Source organism: Enhydra lutris, unplaced genomic scaffold (assembly GCF_002288905.1).
Source record: "Enhydra lutris kenyoni isolate GAN:26980312 unplaced genomic scaffold, ASM228890v2 scaffoldscaffold37, whole genome shotgun sequence".
In the NCBI taxonomy this organism is placed as follows: domain Eukaryota; kingdom Metazoa; phylum Chordata; class Mammalia; order Carnivora; family Mustelidae; genus Enhydra; species Enhydra lutris.
In genome coordinates, this window is record NW_019154121.1 from 21,959,665 (window position 1) to 21,977,351 (window position 17,687).

The window sequence follows — 17,687 nt, forward strand, 5'->3', positions numbered from 1 at the left end:
TCAGTGGGTTAAAGCCTCTGCGTTCGGCTCAGGTCATGATCCCAGGGTCCTGGGATCGAGCCCCGCGTTGGGCCCTCTGCTCAGCGGGGAGCCTACTTCCTCCTCTCTCTCTACCTGCCTCTCTGCCTACTTGTGATCTCTGTCTGTCAAATAAATAAAATCTTTTAAAAAAAATAAATTCCTTTGAATGTTAATTAAAAAATAAAAAAAAAATTTAAATAAAATAAATTCCTTTGAAAACCCTGAATTATCAGATTCTGTGAAACATGAGACTGAATTCATGGTAATACCAAGGCTGGAACCCAGGCCTCCTGCTTTTCAGTCCAACATGGTTTCCGTAACGGGTCTGTTGTTCTGTGTAAGTGGTCTCCCATGTATCCAGCAGTCAAAGCCAGAAACCTGTGTGTCACACTGGACTCCTGTACCCCTCAGATAAACAGAGCCATCAGATAAACACCCCTCAGATAAACAGGCCCTTTAGATTCTGCTTCCTTAAATATTTCTTGACTCAATCTTCTTCTCATACTCGGTTTCTATCCTAGTGCAGAACACCATCATCTCCTAAAATGTGGCATTAGCCGCTTAAAGATCTTGCCTCAGATCTGCTCCCTTCAGCCCATTCTTCACACAGCTTGCAGAGTGATCTTTCTAAAACCCAGATCTGTTCGGGCCATTCCCTTGCTTAGTCCCTTTGACTAAGGCCCACTGCTGGCCCCAGAATTAAGTCTAAAGTCCTGTTCTCAAAGGCTCTTCATGCCTCTGTCCTCTCCAGCCTCATACTGCCTGTGCCACACATTCTGTGTACTTCTCTGGCAATAGAGAATTCCTGTAGTTATGCCCAACACTCACCAGGCTGTCTTGTCTCAGACCTTTGGACCTCCTGAGCCCTGAAATATATTCCTCAGAGGGTCTCCTGTGGCTTCTTCTCATTCTCCAGGACTGAGCCTCATTCTAGAAGGTATTTTGTGTCTCCTGTGGGCTTGGCGCATTGCCTCTGTGTTCTGACAACCTTTTGTATGTTCTTGAAGCATATTTATTTAATATCTGTTGCAGGTTCACAAATGGAAACCTGTTTTAAAGAAAGGTAGGCAGGAAAAAAGGAGTCAAGTTGGCCTGTCGGAAGGTAATAGAGACTTCCATTGTCTTCAGTCAGGGTGAGAAGGTAGTTGCTCTTCAGCTCTGCTCAGTGGTTTCTAAGTGTGGGTCTGGTGATATCAGATCTTCTGGTTCTTCCAGAAGAGCCAGAAATCTGCATTTTCATGTAAAAAAAAGCCCAATTAAAAAATAAATGAGGGGCGCTTGGGTGGCTCAGTGGGTTTTAACCTCTGCCTTTGGCTCAGGTCATGATCTCAGGGTCCTGGGATTGAGCCCCACATCGAGCTTTCTGCTCGGCGGGGAGCCTGCTTCCCCCTTTCTCTCTGCCTTCCTCTCTGCCTACTTGTGATCTCTCTCTTTATGTCAAATAAATAAATAAAATCTTAAAAAATAAACGTTAAGGTTATCCTGAGATAAAACTGCTCTCCAGGTAGATTTGTGGCAGTTTGCAATGTCCGTACCATCACCATATGTTTACAAGTCTGTCTCTTCCAACTGAGTCCCTGCACAGTAAGAACACGTGTGTGGTATCCCCAGCACAGTGACAGGCACATACCAGGTGGGAAAAGAGTGAATGAGTCTATGAATCCGGAACAAACTTAGCAGTACCATGGCATCCCTGCAAAAGCCAGCCCTGGGAATTCAGGTTTCCAAAAGGACTTTATATTTGGCTTTGACATGATTGACTTCTGCAAAGAGAATTATAGGGCGCACAGAAAGCATTTGGTAGAATTCTTGTCTTAGGAACCACTCAAGCTAGAAGAAATTAAGTGTGGGCAGAGTGAAGGCTGTGCTACCTGCAAATCAAATCAAAGGGCTTAATGATGAAGACATGGGACTAAGTGTATTGTCATGCGGAAAAACAGCTTCTCTCCAGGTTCTATCCATTTTCAGCAATAACCATGTAGAACAGATTCAGAAATAGGAGCTATTTATGAGCAGGTTCTATACAAAGTTTAATGATCTCAGTGCCAGAGATTTCTGTCTCTAAGAAGTTTGTGCTAAGTTCTCTCTGATGTGGAGACAACTTGCTTAGGAACACGGATTACACCCACACCTAGTCCAACACCCACTGGATGTCTAACTTTACATTTCACTTAACAAAAAAGTCGATTGCATCAATAGAGAAACAATCTGAATTTTATCAAATACCCTCCTAGCTACATAGGTGCCTGGCTTTTTGAGCTGATATCTAGAAAGATCCTGTATCTGCCAACTAGCTGGTTGCAGAAAGGGCACTAAACAGGACTTGCCCAGACCTCTAGGCTGGGAGTCAGGTCTGTGAGGATCTTACTTCCATGGTAAGTGTTTTGGTTTTTTTTTTCCTCAAACTCTACGCCCAATGTGGAGCTTGAACTCCCAACCCTGGGATCAAGAGTCATATGCTCTACTGACTGAGCCAGTGAGGTACCCCATTTCCATGGGCCTTTTAAGGAGGTGTATAGTAGAAAGAGATCAAGACACAGCATCAGGTTCTATTCTTGTCTCTGCCACTTCCTTGCAGGGTGAACTTGGAAAGATCTCTTTGCTTTCCATTCCAGTGGTCTTTGCTCACCTTTTCTTGCCAAGCCCCATCTTAAGTTGCTGTTCAGTCTGTGGACTGGCTGCATAGTCAGATGCCCAGTTGGGCCAAGCCTGTGACAGGATCACATGGAGCAAAAACCAGCTTTCTGTGGCTGTGACTTCAACAAGGGCTGGGATATTAATTATGGTTGTGATAAATACTTGATCTAGTAAATGTTTAGTTAAAAGTTGTCAAATGGTGAATAAACAAATACCTTATTTTTTAGGACTCAGCTTGTGTCATGGTCTTAGTGATGTCTTCCTTACTTTCCCTTCCATCCTGGTAGTAGGCCATCCTTTAGGCCATCATTGGACCTTGTAACTATTATAATGTTAACACACTGTATCAATGTCTGTTGAATTTTCTCTCCCATGTAACTCCTGAAGGCAGGAATTATAACTTACTCATTCCTGTACTCTCAGGGCCCAGCAATAAGTAGTCATAAAAACTTTAGTAAGAGACTCCATAAATGGGCATGAAAGAGATTCAATGAGAGAATAGTCGATAGTTCCTTTGGGCTCCAGCATTCTATGAGCCTATGAAATAGGCTGCTGTATTACGAACCATAAATGAAACTAATTGACACAGAGCAGACCCATTAATCAAAATATAATGATAACAATGGCTTCAGTTTATTGAGTCCTTACTACATGCAAAGCAGTGTGCTAAGACATTGTATGAATCACCCCCATTTGATACCTACAAAATAACTCCAGGTACTAATTATTATCCCAATCTGACAGATGAGAACAGTGCAACTCTAAAAGATTAAATAAATCCCCAACCAGCAAGTGGCAGAAAGCCACAGTTCAAAGTCAAGGCTATTTGACACCAAAGCCCATACTCCTCTAACTCCTTAAAGAGGGGGAGGAATGAAAAGTAAGGTGATGTTGATAATTTATCATAGTTCTGTCTTCTAATCCTTCACAAAAGATACTTGGTATTTAAAGGAACAAAGACTATTCACAGCGGTTACAGAGCAACTAGTCCAGCCCCATCATTTTATAGCTAGAGAATCTGCAGCCCAAAGGGAACTATCCAGCCAGGCTCAGGTTTAGCTAGTAGAACAGCTTGCCTGTTCTACTATACCCAAGTATACTTACCCAAGTATCATGGCGGAGCTCCTCCTGTGCTGTAACTGGAGGGCTCTGTCACTTCACCCGGGGGTCTGCTCATATGCCACCTGCACAGGGCTTTTCCTGACCACATACCTGAAATAGCCTTTTTAAAAAATTTTTTTAATTTGACAGAGCGATCACAAGTAGGCAGAGAGGTAGGCAGAGAGAGGGGAGGAAGCAGGCTCCCCTCAGAGCAGAGAGCCCAATGGGAGCTCGATCCCAGGACCCTGAGATCATGACTTGAGCCAAAGGCAGAGGCCTTAACCCACTGAGCCACCCAGGCACCCCTGAAATAGCCTTCTTTACTCTTTGTCTTCTTATTCTGCCTTACTTTCCTTTATAACAGGCTCTACTTACATTATGTATTTATTGTTTCTTTTCCCCACTAGAATATAAGCTTTGTGAGGGTAAGACTTTTATTGCTGTCTCTCTGGAGCCTATACCAGTGTCTGACATATAAGGTACTCAATAAAATTCATTTGAATTAATGGTTAAACATTCCAGAGCATCAGTTGCAATGTAATTTTAATGCACTTAAACTTTTCCTTGGCCTTCAAAGCAGAAGGCGTTATTTTTGCCTTTATTTTCTCATATTTCTGGCCTAATATTTAGTGTATTACGTACATCTGTCTTCTCTCCGGATTTTCAGTTCACCTCAGAGAGGGACCTGGTCTTAGTCATCCATGCATCCCAAAACCTAGCACAGGACCTGGCATGAACAGCTGTTGAAAAATGCTTGGGGAGGCCCGTGTGGAGAGTGCGAAGAGTGATAGTCAAAGGCACTTTTGCTTGGTGATTTATTCTTAAGGCTCCATCAGCACGTGGAATGGAAGACCCCTCCCACTCTGATGCCTTGGGCAGCCAAGGCATTATACTCCTTCACTGCCTGCTCTGTCTGGAGGACCCGCACATCAATGCCTTGTTTCTCGAGGTACTCCACGGTCGACGGCGGCACCTAGGAAGAGGGAAAAAGATGAGTAAGTCAGGGAAAAGGCGCTTCTGGGTTTCCTTTCCTGCCATGAGGCAAGGGTTCTCTAGAAAATTGGACAATGACAACAGTCACTACTCGATCACCCAGCACGTCACCGTCCAAAATTTGACAGGGAGCCCCAAGGATTCAACAAGGCTTCTAAGAAGTTGACAGAAGCGTCATGCATGCACAAAGCTTAGGTGAAATGGAAATGGGAAATAATGGATTTTGGAGTCAGACAGTTTTGGATTTGAATCTTAGCAGTGTGACCTTGGGTAAGTGAATTCAATTCTCTGACCCTTTGTTTCCATGTCTGTAAATGGGGATAATAATACCTAGCTCACAGGGCTGGTATGAAAATGAATTCAGCTAAGGCATGGAAAATGTCAGTATGTTGAATGTCTGGGTCAGTCCAACCTGAATCTAAAGTCTAACTTTGCCCTATAGGCCAGCTCTCTAAAGTTTCTCAACCCCAGTTTCCTCCTCTATAAAATGGGGATAAAAATACACACAGGGTGGTGTGAGGATGGAGTTTACTCACAATGTATGGATGTTGCAGTTCAAATATCTCCTTAGAAAGGCCTTTCCTGACTGCTCCATTTAGAGCAGCCCCTCCTAAGTCACCATTGTCTTCACAGCATTTGTTACAATCTGAAATTGTCTACTCTTCTATTTTCCAAGAGGCCCATGAACCTTGTTTATCTTATGTATCTTGTCTCCAGTGCCTAGAAGAGCGTCTGACCCATAGAAGGCACTGAATAAATGTTTGTCAATTAATTTATATAAAAGATTCCCAATAGTGGCAACTATTACTGGATTTTTTTTTTTGTAACCTCTGGCTTGTGCTGAGTATTATTTTAAATAGATTTTAATTAGATTCTACCTCCTCAGAAAGAGCCCTGAAATATTTTTTAAATGCCCTATATTTTTCTGTGTTTGAACAATTTTATAATAACAACAGCCTTATAGAAAGGAATTATTTTAATGGGAAAAAATAGGTTAAAATATATATACATATAAATAAAGAGCACCTTTATTGGTAGGGAAGTAGATTTTAGGACATTTATATAAAGGAGAGAATGAGGTAGATCTCTGTATACTTATGCGAAGGGCTGCCCACATGTACAGTGTGATCCTATTTATGTAAAAACACTTAAAAGTGTATACATGTGTATCTGTATGCATAAGAGTATATATTTGCAGCTGCATGGAGCAACAGACATTGAATTTGGAGATGGGAATAGGGATCTTTCACTTTTCTACTTCAACATTTCTACATCAACTGTTTTGCAATAAGTATGTATTATTTCTGTAAATACAATAAAAATAAGTATTTTTTCTGAAAGGGGAAAAATGCATAACTTGACTGTGTTCAAGGATAAAAAGGAAAGGATAAAAAGTACTATAAAAATTTGAAGTACTAAAAAAAATGTGAAGTATTGTGAAAATCTAAAGAACCAAATATTGATAGGTATAGAGCTTGAGAATTCCAGGTGAAGAATTTCTGAAAAATAGTTGAAACAGAGGCGCCCAGGTGGCTCAACTGGTTAAGTGACTGCTATCAGCTCAGGTCATGATCCTGGAATCCCGGGATCGAGTCCCAAATTGGGCTCTCTGCTTGGCAGGGAGTCTGCTTCTCCCTCTGACCCTCCCTCTTCTCATGCTCTCTCTCGCTCTCTCTCACATTCTCTCTCTCAAATAACATCTAAAAAAAATATGAAAAAAAAAATAGTTGAAACAACACAGGCCTAGGGTTGGATAGGGACAAGAGACTCCAGCCCTGATGAGGAAGAGTACTAGGTAGCATCCCTTATTTTATCCTGGGCCATCCACTGGCTCAGCAAAATGAGGGTGCATGATATATTAAGAAGAGCTTCCAAGAAGGACATATTAGTAAGATAATGGTCCAGGAGGTCACCAACTGTCCTCAGGAATGCTGTGCTCACCAATACCTACCTTCAAGGCCTCACTCATCCCTCGGCCAATCACAAGGGTCTGTACACCTTTCTTGACAACTTCCTCCACATCTGCAGGCTGCACACCAGGAGAATGCTGAATGTGGAAAGAGAAAGTATACCAGCTACCTGTTCTTTTAACATTGCTTTGCATTCTTGGGGGATTCACTCATTCACCTATTAATTCACTGAGAAAATGTTTACTGAGGTTTATTTTGTGCCAAGCATCATTCAGGGCCCTGGGAATAATAGAAGATTCAATGCCTTAAGGAATGCTAAGTCTAATGAAAAATATAGGAGACTAAAAAGAAATGTCAATAGTTTTACAAGTGCTACAAGAACATTAGTTCAGGATGTTGTCAGAACACAGAGAAAGAGCACCTCATTCAGACCTGGAGAGTCGGGACAAACGGTCAGGGAAGCATCCCAGAGGAGGTAAGCTGAGATGCAAGCTGAGGCCTAAAGGACAAATGGGAATTAGCCAGGTTAAAGGAAATCAGTGGAATAAAGCATTCCAAGCACAGGGACTAGCATGAACAAAGGCTCAGAGGGAAGAAAAACCCGGAGATTGAAAGGTAGTTCAGTATGGCTGGAGAGAGAGGTGAGAGAGTGGAAAGAGAGAGGGTAGGAGAAGAAAGCACTTCACACCAAGCCAAAATTTGGAGCTTTGGAGAGATTTCATAAGAATCAACCTTTTTCTGAGCTCCTTTTCCACTTAACTCCAAAAAACAATTGTTGCAGGTGCCTGGGTTGCTCAGTGGTTAAAGCCTCTGCCTTCGGCTCAGGTCATGATCTCAGGGTCCTGGGATCGAGTCCCGCATCGAGCTCTCTGCTCATCAGGGAGCCTGCCTCCTCCTGTCTCTCTCTGCCTGCCTCTCTGCCTACTTGTGATCTGTCAAATAAATTAAAAAAAAAAAAAAACTGTTGCTTTAAAACCTGTCACTTCATAAAGTCTTGCCAAATTCTCCCAGGGATATTAAAGATAAGCTGTTTAATAACATTAATCCAACATTAAAGGATGGTGACATCCGAGTTGCTTCCACTGCAGCAAATGGTAAAGTGGGAGTTTAGTAAATACCAGCCCAAACACTGGGTTTCACCTATTATAACATATCTGTGCATGGATGACACTCTGGGTACTGAAGCTCAAAGACCAAAGCCCTCCTTCCCTGATTTGTCTGTCTATATCATTTCATTCAGTCAAGAGGTATTTACTGTACACTTACTCTCTACCAGGCTATATACTCAATACTGGAAATACTGAGATAAGCCAAATAGTCCCGAGTTTTAGTGAGGTACGATTAGTGATTGCGTGGAAATAGTTACAATAGGATGAGATAAAGTAGAGTCAAAGGTTTCAGAAGAACGAGTGAGTAAATATGAGTGAGAAGTTGTCATGTATGACATGCTATTTTAATTGGGTCTTTAAGTATGAGCAGAAAGAACTATGCCTTGATGCAGTGGTCGTGGAAGGGGGTACATTCTAAGCACAGCTAGACATGGTATAAAGAAAGAACTGAAGGGGCGCCTGTGTGGCTCAGTGGGTTAAAGCTTCTGCCTTTGGCTCAGGTCATGATCCCAGGGTCCTGGGATCGAGCCCCGCATTGGGCTCTCTGCTCATCGGGGAGCCTGCTTCCTCCTCTCTCTGTCTGCCTCTCTGCCTACTTGTGATATCTCTCTCTGTCAAATAAATAAATAAAATCTTAAAAAAAAAAAAAAAGAAAACTGAAAATGTTATGAAGACAACAAATGTACCAAAGAAAGAAGAGTTTTTCAGTTTTGAAAGATGACAGAGGAGATAGGAATGAAATTTATGTATTTATAAAGGTAAAAGGAAAGTAAATGAGTCTTTTCATTAAATCCTGAAATATCTTAACATGTTTATAGTTACAGTTTTCATAATACATGTATAGAAATTGCTCCATGTGATCTCTACAGTGATCCTATAAAGTAGCACTAAAACATCCACTCTTGTTTTACAGATAAGGAAACTAAAATTCACAAAATATATACACATAGGCCAAGATACACAACTGTTAAGCGGTGGAGCTGGGATTTGAACTGAAACATGTTTAACTTTCAGCTTAATGAACTTCATTAGAATACTACAGTCCAGGGAGCATCATTTTTGACTCAAAAGAAATAAACCTACTGACCACATAGAGTTGTGCTTAGCCCAGTGCCTGGCCCATTGTATGTAGAATAATTGTTAGTTCAAGTGTGAACCTGAATCTTCCCTAGAACAATCTCTCTCTTTCTGTCTGTCATCTCTGACACACACATAAGCAAAAAAAAAAAAAAGAGAGAGAGAGAGAGGATACAGAATGGAATATTTGAAAAATGGTTGATTAATCCTCAAAAAGGAAGGAATGAAAAACATGAGGTCAAACAGAAAGCAAACAGCAAGGTGAAACTCTGAAACATAGCTATATCAATAATAACATTGGACTAAAGAGTTTCAGGCAAAGACTGTCTAGATTAAAAAGCAAGACCCAACTAAACACTTCTTACAAGGTAGGCACTTTAAAGACATGGGTTGAAGATGAATGGATAAAGAAGATGTGGTATATATATATACAATGGAATACTATGCAGCCATCAAAAGAAATGAAATCTTGCCATATGCAATGGCGTGGATGGAACTAGAGGGTATTATGCTTAGCAAAATAAGTCAATCAGAGAAAGACAATTATCATATGATCTCCCTGAAATGAGGAAGTGGAGATGCAACATGGGGGGGGGTTTGAGGCGTAGGAAAAGAATAAATGAAACAAGATGGGATCAGGAGGGAGACAAACCATAAGAGACTCTTAATGTCACAAAACAAACTGAGCGGGGTCGGGGGGGGGGGGTTATGGGCATTGGGGAGGGTATATGCTATGGTGAGTGCTGTGAAGTGTGTAAACCTGGCGATTCACAGACCTGTACCCCTGGGGCTAATAATACATTATATGTTTATAAAATAAAATAAATAAAATAAAAAGACATGGGTTGAAAGTAAAACAATGAGAAAAGATAAAACACAAACACTAATAAAAAAGATGGTGTGTGAGTATATATATAGTTTGTTTTTTTTTAAGAGAGACTGGCGGGTGGGACCGAGAGAGAGGGAGAATCTTTAGCAGGCTCCACACCCAGTGCAAACCCCATGTGGGCTCAACCTCATGGCTGCAAGATAATGACCTGAGCCGAAATGGAGAATTGGATGCCCAACTAACTGGACCACCCAAGAGCCCTTGGTATGGTTATGAAAATATCAGATTATGTAGACCTTAGGACAATAAGTATCACTGCAGATAAAGAGTGTCATATGATGCTTAAAGGGCCAATTCATCAACAAAAATATAACAACTCCAAATCTGTATACTGTTAGTAAAAGACCTACAAAATATAAAGACAAAAATAACAGAACTAAGGGGAGAAATAGACACCACCACCATAGCTGGAAACCTTAACAACTCTCTTTCAGTTATTGGTAGAACAAATAGACAAAAAAGTCCTTAAGGAAATGGAAGATTTGAACAGCACTATCAATTTGTCCTAATAGATATTTCTGGGTTACTACACCCAACAACTGCAGAACACATATATTTTCCTGAATACATGGAACATTCACTAAGACAGACTAAAAGGCCCCATAATTTAAATCTCAGTAAGTTTCAAAGAAATGAAATAATACAGAATATGTTACCTGACAAAATAGATTTAATTGTTTACAATAAGATATTTAGAAAAGCCACAAAATAATTGGAAATTGAACAAAGTATTTATAACCAAAGGACAAAAGAAAAAATATATCAAAATTTGTGGAATACAACCAAATATACTTAGAGGGATATTTATCACTTTAAATATTTATAGAAAAAAATGGCCTAAAATCAATGGTCTAAACTCCACTTAAAAAAGCTAGAAAAGGAGTGGCTGAGTGGCTCAGTTGTTAAGCATCTGTCTTCAGCTCAGCTCATGATCCCAGGGTTCTGGGTTCAAGCCCCGCATCAGGCTGCCTGCTCAGTGGGAAGCCTCCTCCCTCTCCCACTTCCCCTGCTTGTATTCCCTCGCTCGCTGAGTCTCTCTCTGTCATACAAATAAATAAAATATTTTAAAAATAATAAAAAATAAAAAGCTTGAAAAAGAAAAGCAAATCATATCCAAAGTAAGTAGAAGACAGAAAATAATGGATATATGTGTACAGATAAATGAAATGGGAACTAATTCAGAAAATCAACAAGGTCAAAACTTGATTTTTTGTTGTTGTTTTAAAGATTTTATTTATTTGACAGAGAGAGACAGTGAGAGAGGGAACACAAGCAGGGGAAGTGCAAGAGAGAGAAACAGGCTTCCCACTGAGCAGGGAGCTGGATGAGGAGCCCGGTCCCAGGACACTGGGATCATGACCTGAATCGAAGGCAGACACTTAACGACTGAGCCAACCAGATGCCCCAAAACTTGATTCTTTGAAAAGATGAATAAAATTGATAAAACCTTTGAAAGACTGATCAGGAAAAAAAGAGAAGACATAAATCATAAATATCAAGAATTAAGGGGACATCACTACAGATCCTACAGATATTAGAATAACACTAATAAGCATGACATGAAATGGACAAATTCCTTGAGCAACACAATTTATAAAAAATACATAAGAAATAGAAAATCTGAGTCCTATAGCTGTTAGAAATTTAATTTATAATTTATTTTTTTAAAAAGATCTATTTACTTGAGAGAGAGAGTGTGCATGAGCAGGGGGAGGGGTCGGAGGAGGGGTAGAGAGAATCCTCAAGCAGGGAGCTGGATGCCCAGAGCTCCATCCCAGGATCCTGGGATCATGACCAGAGTAGAAATCAAGAGTTGGCCACTTAACTGACAGCCACTAAGGCACACCCAATTTATAATTTAAAACCTTTCTAGGTTTTAAAGAAAAAATTCTAGGCACGTATGACTTCTTTGGTGAATTTTCTTTTAAATATTTAATGAAAATCCTCAAGAAAACATTAAAAAATCCAAGGTTGATTCAACATTGAAAAATCAATGTAGTTCACCATAAAGAAGAAAAAAGGTAAATTATCTCAACTGATGCATAAAAAGCATTTAACTAAGTTAATGTATTTATGATCTAAAAAAATTCAGCATGGGCATCTCAGTTAGTTAAGCATCTGTCTTAGCTCAGGTCATGATCCCAGGGTCCTGGGATCAAGCCTTGCTTTGGGCTCCATGCTCAGCAGAGAGCTTGCTTCTTCCTCTCCCTCTGCTGTTCCTCCTGCTTGTGCTCCTTCACTCTCTCTGCCTCTCTTTCAAATAAATAAAATCTTAAAAAACAAAATCAAAAACAAAAAACCTCAGCAAATGAAACTAGAAGGGAATCTTCTTTAGATAAAAGATATCTAAGAAAAATCTACCGTTACACATAAAATACAATTTCCCCCAAATACTGATATAATGGGCATTAGCTAGACATTTATTTCCTTATTTTCTCTTGGATCTATCCATTCCTCTCCATCACCACTGCCACTACCCTGGTTTATGCTGCCATTACTTCTTGTTTGGACTATTGCAATAACTTTCTAATTGGTCCCCATAAAATCACTGTAGCTTTCCAATTATGCATTCTTCAAACTGTAGCCAAAGCAATTTTTTCAAAACACAAATCCATTCATGTAACCCCTCCTTAAGAGCATTCCATGACTTCTCAATGCTCTTAACAATAAATGCCAAACTCCTTAACATGGTCTGTAAGTTCCCAGATTCCTCTGCAGTCTCACTGCATACCACTTTCTTCATGTTCTCTGTCATGCATGGCCTTCTATCAGTTCTTCAACTATAACATGTTTTCTCTCACCATTGTTAAGATAAAACAAAAATCTACAGACTAGGAGAAGATATTTGCACATCACATGTCCAACAAAGGACTTTATCCAGAATATATAAAGAACTCTCAAAACACAATACAAAAACAATCCAATTTTAAAAAATAGGTGAAGTAGGGGACTTGGGTGGCTCAGTTGGTTAAGTGGCAACCTTCGGCTCAGGTCATGGTCCCAGGGTCCTGGAATCAAGCCCCATATTGGGTTCCCTGCTCAGCACAGAGCCTGCTTGTCCCTCTCCCTCTGCCTGTTGCTCTGCCAACTTGTGCTCTCTATCTCTCTGTCAAATAAATAAAAACCTTTATAAAAAAATAAAAAAAAATAGGTGAAGTATTTGAACACACACTTTGCCAAGGAAGATACATGGATGGCTATGAAGAACATGAAAAGGCACTCAATATCATAAATCACCATGGACACATATTAAAACCATAATGAGATATCAAATGCTAGTGAAGATATGAATTAGATCTATCCTACATAGCCAGTGGAAGTGTAAAGTATAAAGCTAACTCTGGAAAACAGCTGAGCATTTTCTCAAACAGACATTTATCATAGACATACACAAATCCCCCCAAAAAACATTTATCACACGGCTCAGCACATTCACACAAAAATAGGTGTATGAATGTGTACAGCAGCTTTTTTGGAGAAGGGAGAGATTAAGTTTTTTACTTCCTAGACTTTGAAGTCGCCTTTTCCACTGTATACTTTCCCCCTGTTTTTTTGAGATATAAATGATGTACAGCATCATATAAGTTTAAGGTATGCAGCATAAAAAACTAACTTAACATATTACTATAATAAGTTTAGTTAATATCCATCATCTCATAGAGATACAAAAAAAAAGGGAAAAAAGACTTTTTTTCCTTGTGATGAAACTCGAGACTTACTCTCCTGACAACTTCCACATATATCATAGAGCAGTGTTAGCTACAGTCATTCAAAGCAGTCTTATTTGCAGAAGTCCCATGGAAACAACCCAAATCTTCACCAACTGGTGAAAAGATAAACAGATTGTGTCATAATCTAACAACGGAATACTACTCAGCAATAAAAAAGGACCAAATTATTGATACAACAACAGGAGAGAATCTAAAATGTATTATACTATGTGAAAAAAGCAAGTCTCAAAAGACTACATACTATATGATCTCATTAATATGACAAGTAAATATAATGTGTGTATTATCAGGTCAACTGGCAAAATATTAATAATATCTGTATATTAAATTGTATCAACACTTATTTCCTGATTTTGATCACTGTATTGTGATTAGGTGGGAGAATGTCCTTGTTTTCTGAGAACTTCATACAAGTATATAGGGTAAAGGAGTAAAGACCTATAATAGTTCAGAAAAAATATCTATTGATAGAATGATTAAAAAATATGATAATATAGGGGTGCCTGGGTGGCTCAGTGGGTTAAAGCCTCTGCCTTCAGCTCAGGTCATGATCCCAGGGTCCTGGGATCAAGCCCCGCATCGGGCTCTCTGTATAGCAGGGAGCCTGCTTCCCTTCCTCTCTCTCTGCCTGCCTCTCTGCCTACTTGTGATCTCTGTCAAATAAATAAATAAAATCTTTAAAAAAAAATATGATAATATGTTAACATTTGGATCTGGGTAAAAATGAGAACTCTTTTCACTATTCTTATAGCTTTTCTATAAGTCTGAAATTATTTCAAAATAAATACTTTTTTCAAAGTATATAGTATAGGCAGGATATAGATTAGCCAGAAGAGACCACATACAGGCACAAATACATACTCCCGCTGCCTCATTTGGTTAGCCAAGGAAACAAAACTTAAAAGAGCCAGGTGGCTACACCAAGCGCGAGCAAATGCAGCACATCTTTACTGGCTTTCTCCGCGGCTCTTGATTCCTTATGGAGTGTGCAAGTGCTGCCAACATTTCTCACCCAGTCAGTGAATGTTCCAGAGCTGAAAACAAAAAGCCAGTCTCTCTCACTAATACACTAATACACTAATGACTTAACATCATTAGCATCTTCCTAAGGAACTGACACTTCACACTGTATGAGCCTACGTTGACAGTACTATCAAAGAGTGTTCTAAGTCGGAACACCCACGTGTCAAAGAGTGAACCAAACTAATCAGCAGTTAGGGGTATGTTCCTCCTCTTGGAAGACGATGCAGAGCTAGTGCCCAGGTGGCTCTGAACAATATCTCTGGCTCCAGCTTTACTGCTCTCCACGAAGATCAGAGGAGAATGGGGGAGGACAGATCCTTTTTCTAGAAAGTCATTTCGATTCATAAATGTTTAAAAGGCAAAATAAAGGGGGTGTTTTTTCACGTGATTACAACGATCGGTTCTTAAAGCAATGTAAGAGGATTAGATTAGATGCCTTTTTAGTTCAGTGGTTCTGTGATCAATCCCAGAACCACCCTGAGCTGCAGTTATGCTATACAGAACTTAAAATATTTTTCTGGGGCTATGACCAAGGTAAATATTTAATAGAATTACAAATCAGGATTGGAGAGCTTCACCTTCCTTAAGTAAATGCACTTAACTGAAATATCGAAAGATGGCTTCATCTAACAAAGAACTGCATCTTCTTTGAGGAGCGTCATGATTGCCAGACAGTAAGAGCTCACATTCTAGTGTAAGGAAACAAGACACTGCTCAGAATCAAGCGAAAGGGCAGAAAGAGTGCAAAACCATAATCCTTGGGAGACTCAGAGACTGAAGACAGCCGCAGCCCATCAGGGACGCTAATCAATGGAACTCAAGTGGCAAATCTGGCTGCTGCGTGCGAGACCGCAGGCCCTTGGTGTCACATACAGAGCAGTGAAGAGAGAGTCTTCAGCAGCCTGTGGATCCAGGCACTGGCGGGTGATCACTCACAGCCTCGTGCAGAGGCCTGTGATTGGAGCCTCAGGCTGTTCTTGAGGTGTCCTCCACCTGTCACCAGCTCCTCCTCCGCTTCTTCCAATCCCCTGGGGCAAAGTACTACGGCTCTCTTCCCTGCGTGAGTGTCTGGTTCTGTTCCTCTTCTTTAAGAGGCTTTCCGTCACACCATGTGAGGTAGTAAAAGCTCACTGTTTTTTCTCGAGGGAAGACTATTAATTGTGGGAAAATGTCCAGCTAATAATAACGTTCCTTGCACCTGCTAAACGCCAAAGTGGCATCTTAGATGGCTGGGACATCTCCTCATATGTTATGTTAAATTTGAAGAGAAAACATTCGTGAATTACACTTTCAAGGAAGCATTTCCTTCCGCCGAAATAAGCGGTTAGCGGCAATGCTGCTGTCGGGCTGTGCTGCTGATAAAAGCAGAGTCTGTGAGCGAAGGTTAAAGGATCTCTGGTATCTGTCCCCCGTGGACACTGCCTGACTCACATTCTCATTACCGTTTGCCTGAATTAAGAGCCTCCTAAACGATCTTCCTGTCTCTGCCAGCGCAGAGGCATATTTGCGTTTTGTGTTCTGTTTTTGGTTCTGGTGACAGAGGCCACACTGGCAATCTGGCAAAGCCTACGGCCCCCTTCTTAAAATAAAATTTTAAAATGCACGGTATCAAATATATAGAACTACAAAGACAACAGATTTTATACAACTAAAATGACTGAAATATTAAAAACAGATATGCGATCTAGTAATACCTCTTTATTAGTTTAGAAGAGTGGAAATATTTTCCAAAAACTCGTTAGCAGACTTGCCCTCACATCTCCTAGTGGCAAGTGGCAGACTGCTAGTTGTTCTTTCAAAATCCATTCTGTCTCTACTCTGGCTCATATGGCCCCCCAGCTAGAGACTCTATTTTCTGTTCTCCCTTGCAATTAGCTATGGCAATGTGATATGCTATCACCAATATAAACTTCAGTGGAATACGAGCAGAAGAGTGTATGTATGTATCTGGATGTGTATTTGCTTATTTTTTTTTAATACAGAATAGATAAACCATAAACTAATAAAAATAGTCACTGACCTATTGGAATGAAGTAGGTATGGGATAGAAGAGACAGGAGAAGGAGTAAGACTTTCCTAAGTGTACCTTGCTAAATTGTTTTGACTTCTGAACCATATACATATTTTATATATTCAAAAAAATTAAATCAACAAAGACAGGAAGTAGGGGGGACACTCAAGACAGCATGCCAACAGAATCAAATGACCTCAATTATATCAAACTGATGATACAACAAAAAGAAAAGATAAATGAAGTTAACTTTTTAAGTGTTCTGACTGTACGCCTCAATGGGATGTGTTCCAAGTACGAAAATACCTATAAAGATCTTGAATTTTGGGGTGCCTCGGTGGCTCAGTGGGTTTAAGCCTCTACCTTCTGCTCGGGTCATGATCCCAGGGTTCTGGGATGGAGCCCTGCATCGGGCTCTCTGCTCAGCGGGGACCCTGTTTCCCTTTCTCTCTCTCTGCCTGCCTCTCTGCCTACTTGTGATCTCTGTCAAATAAATAAATAAAATCTTAAAAAAAAATAAAGATCTTGAATTTTATTTTGTGATCTTGATGTTGGTAGTGGTATTGGTGTAGTGATTTCAAAACTGTTTTGTGTGTATAGTAGAACATACCAAATAAGTAATGATATTGATAGATTTTGGAACTCGGGTTCTCTGTGGGAGAAGAAAGGCATAGATATGGAATGGGGGAATAAAAGAATCTTGAGGTGCTGGATTAAACTGGAGGTATCATTATGAACTCATTTTTACACACACACACACACACACACACACACACACACACGGCTCTGTAAACTGAAAGGGTATAGATGGAGTGACATCTCAGTAACAATGGGCACACCTAATATCCAGCTCTTGATTTCTAGATGCCATTCTTCACTAAAAGGAACCGGGGCTCCTTGAAGAAATGGCTGAATCCAGGGATAATATATCTTACTATTCCAGAAAACAAGGCAGTGGTCAAAAACTGATGGGAACATATCAAAAGAACACTGGCCTGGGGCGCCTCAGTGGCTCATATGGTTGAGCGTCTGCCTTCAGCTCGGGTCATGATCCCAGGGTCCTGGGATCGAGCCCTGCGTCAGGCTCCCTGCTCAGCGGGGAGTCTGCTTCTCCCTCTCCCTCTACTACTCCCTCCGCTTGTGCTCTCTCGCTCTCTGTGTCAAATAAATAAATAAAATCTTAAA

The 17,687-nt window shown here is 40.3% G+C and overlaps 1 protein-coding gene across 2 annotated transcripts in view; it reads right to left on the reverse strand.

Moving 5' to 3' along the window:
- Nucleotides 1-3,154: 3,154 nt before the first annotated feature.
- The window catches only part of LOC111154471 (adipogenesis associated Mth938 domain containing), a 41,405-nt gene continuing 26,872 nt past the window's right edge, over nucleotides 3,155-17,687 (reverse strand). Inside the window, exons 3-5 of one of the 2 annotated variants that reach the window (XR_002641092.1) lie at nucleotides 6,704-6,799; nucleotides 4,402-4,732; nucleotides 3,155-3,880 (exon numbers count right to left, since the gene is read on the reverse strand). Coding sequence is in view for 1 of the 2 variants with exons in the window: in XM_022514082.1 (XP_022369790.1) it covers nucleotides 4,592-4,732; nucleotides 6,704-6,799 (237 nt within the window). In the remaining variant the exon portion in view is untranslated. Of the gene's footprint in view, nucleotides 3,881-4,255; nucleotides 4,733-6,703; nucleotides 6,800-17,687 lie in introns of those variants that run through there. The other variant, XM_022514082.1, reaches the window with a different exon arrangement.